The 2,780-nt window shown below is 39.2% G+C and overlaps 1 protein-coding gene across 1 annotated transcript in view; it reads left to right on the top strand.

Moving 5' to 3' along the window:
* Septin14 (septin 14) overlaps positions 1 to 2,780 on the top strand; it is a 23,868-nt gene that overhangs the window by 4,563 nt on the left and 16,525 nt on the right. Inside the window, exon 3 of the mRNA XM_021162420.2 lies at positions 1,812 to 1,923. Coding sequence (XP_021018079.1) covers positions 1,812 to 1,923 — 112 coding nt within the window. The remainder of the gene's footprint in view (positions 1 to 1,811; positions 1,924 to 2,780) is intronic.

Here is a 2,780-nt window from a genome sequence, read left to right as displayed (position 1 = left end):
GGGAACAGGACCTTCAGTGTTCACATGCAGAATCTCTATCAGAGCACAGGAGTCACTCCCTACAAACTTCCATTATATCACCTTGGGACTCACTGCAGGGATTAATGTTAACATAGTTCCTTACATGGTGACCCCCAACCATAAAATGAGAGCAGAGTAAATAGACCTGATCAGTGCAGGTTGGACATATGCGTGACATCCATTGATTTGCACAATTAATGTGCATTAACATTTAAAAAGTGCTATAATAAATACACCTTCATTATGTTTTTGTGGAACTTTTAAACTTACGAGAGATTTTCATGGGTAAAATAAATTAGCTATTCCTAAAATATATTATTTCTTTGAATTATTTTTCTGCCTTGTAGAATTAACCAGTTATTTAGGTATAATATTGATGTATCTTCTAATACTCTTGGGTGGTAGTGTTAGCAGAAGGCTTCTTTAGCAATTTGGTGCAAAATAAGTTGTTCTCAAAGGGTGTATAAAAATTTAAAGTTGAAACCATCTGCATAGCTTTTTAAAGGTTTATTTTATTTTTATTTATGTGTTTGTGTGTATATGTGTGAGTGGGTATATATATGCACATGTACATGCCCTTAGAGGCCAATAGAAGGTGTCATAGTCCCTGTAGCTGGAGATAGAGGATGTGAGTGCTGGAAACCAAACTCCAGTCCTCTGAAAAGGCAGAAGTGCTCTTAACCACTGAGACATCTCTCCAGACCCCTGCTTGCTTAGTTTTATACTTCCAATTGATTTTCTCTGTGTCACATATATTAACAGGCAATTGTTGTTTTGAGACAAGGCTTACTGTATGTAGTCTTGGCTGGCCTAGAATTTACTTGGTAGAACAGGCTGACCTTAAACTCTGAGAAAGCCACCTGCCTCTGCATCCCCCGAGTGCTGGGTTTGAGGGTATGTGCCACCATGCCAGGTTATAATTGGTTTTCTTTATCAATTTTTTTCTCCTTTTCTTAAAACCAGGGTTTCCCTATACAGTCTTGGCTGTCCTGGAACTCACTCTGTAGACTAGGCTTGGCTTCAACTCTGAGATCTGCCTGCCTCTGCCTCTCAAGTTCCGAGATTAAAGATGTGCACCACCACCCCTGGTGAAAATGTCTTTACTATAGAGATCTCATGTGTAGGCTACTAAATCACTAGGTAGCTGAGGCTGATCTGTAGCTCCTGATCTTTCTGCTTTGATTTCCTGAGTGCTGGAAAGACAGATGTGTACCACTCTGATCAAGAACCAATTGGGGAACAGGACCTTCAGTGTTCACATGCAGAATCTCTATCAGAGCACAGGAGTCACTCCCTACAAACTTCCATTATATCACCTTGGGACTCACTGTAGGGATTAATGTTAACATAGTTCCTTACATGGTGACCCCCAACCATAAAATGAGAGCAGAGTAAATACCTGCCTTAGGTTCTCTTACTATAGATACACACCAAATATTATTAAAACTTTCTTTTAATATAGAAAAAACATTTTATTTTTTATTCTATTTTAGAAGAATACCCTGGGGTTTGTCATGGCATTTTCTTTTCTTCAATTTCTTCCTTACATTTTAGAGACATGGCCTCTTAGAGTGTGGTCAAAGGTTGATTCAATTTATTTATAACATGAACATCAGCATCTTTGTGAGTTCTCTTTGCACAAATTCACTTCACACATTTGCATCAAGCAGACAATAGAGGGATAACCAGTCCTGATCTTTTTGAAAAAAATATAATCAGCTTTGTCTTTTCAAATGATGTTATTTCTGATTCTAATGAGAACCTTTTTTGTTTCTGTTCCTACGCAAAAGGAGAACATCCGCTGCTTATCCACTCTTGGGCATTTTGGCTTTGAATGTTTGCCCACTCAGCTGGTGAACAAATCAATCCAGAAAGGATTCTCTTTTAATATTCTCTGTGTGGGTAAGTGCCAGACACTGCATTTAAATTTGTCTCTTACTCATTTAAGCTGATACCAAACAGCATAATATTGATGTCAATTCAAGACTATATATATATATATATATATATATATATATTCTTCTCTTAGCTGCATTGTTTAAATATTGAAGAACATTTGAACCTCACCTGGTGGCAAATTTCTTTTCTTTTCTTTTCTCTTTCTTTTTCTTTTCTTTTTTTTTTAAGATTTATTTATTTTTATTATATATAAGTACACTGTAGCTGAAGACAGACACTCCAGTAGAGGGAGTCAGATCTCATTACGGATGGTTGTGAGCCACCATGTGGTTGCTGGGATTTGAACTTTGGACCTTCGGAAGAGCAGTCGGGTGCTCTTACACACTAAGCCATCTCATCAGCCCTCTCTTTCTTTTCCAAGACAGGGTTTCTCTGTGTAGCCCTGGTTGTCTTGGAACTCACTCTGTAGACCAGGGTGGCCTCGAACTCAGAAACTCACCTGCCTCTGCCTCCCAAGTGCTGGAATTAAAGGCATGTGCCACCACTGCCTGGCGCAAATTTCTTTAATCCTTTAATTCAGAAGGCTGAGCAGACAGATCTCTGGGTGTCTTAGCCAATATTCTATTGCTGTGAAGAGGCACTATGACCATGGCAACTCTTACAAAGGGAAGCATTTAATTGGGGGCTGATTTATGGTTTCAGAGGTTCAGTCCATGATCATCATGGCAGGGAGTATGTATAACATGCAGGCAGACAATGTGCTGGAGAAGTACCTGAGAGTTCTGCATCTTGATCCACAGGCATGAGAGAGAGAGAGAGAGAGAGAGAGAGAGAGAGAGAGAGAGAGAGAGAGAGAGAGA

Source organism: Mus caroli, chromosome 5 (assembly GCF_900094665.2).
Source record: "Mus caroli chromosome 5, CAROLI_EIJ_v1.1, whole genome shotgun sequence".
Taxonomy (NCBI): Eukaryota; Metazoa; Chordata; class Mammalia; order Rodentia; family Muridae; genus Mus; species Mus caroli.
The sequence above is the reverse complement of the archived record's forward strand: the minus strand, read 5'-3'. Positions and strand labels throughout refer to the sequence as shown.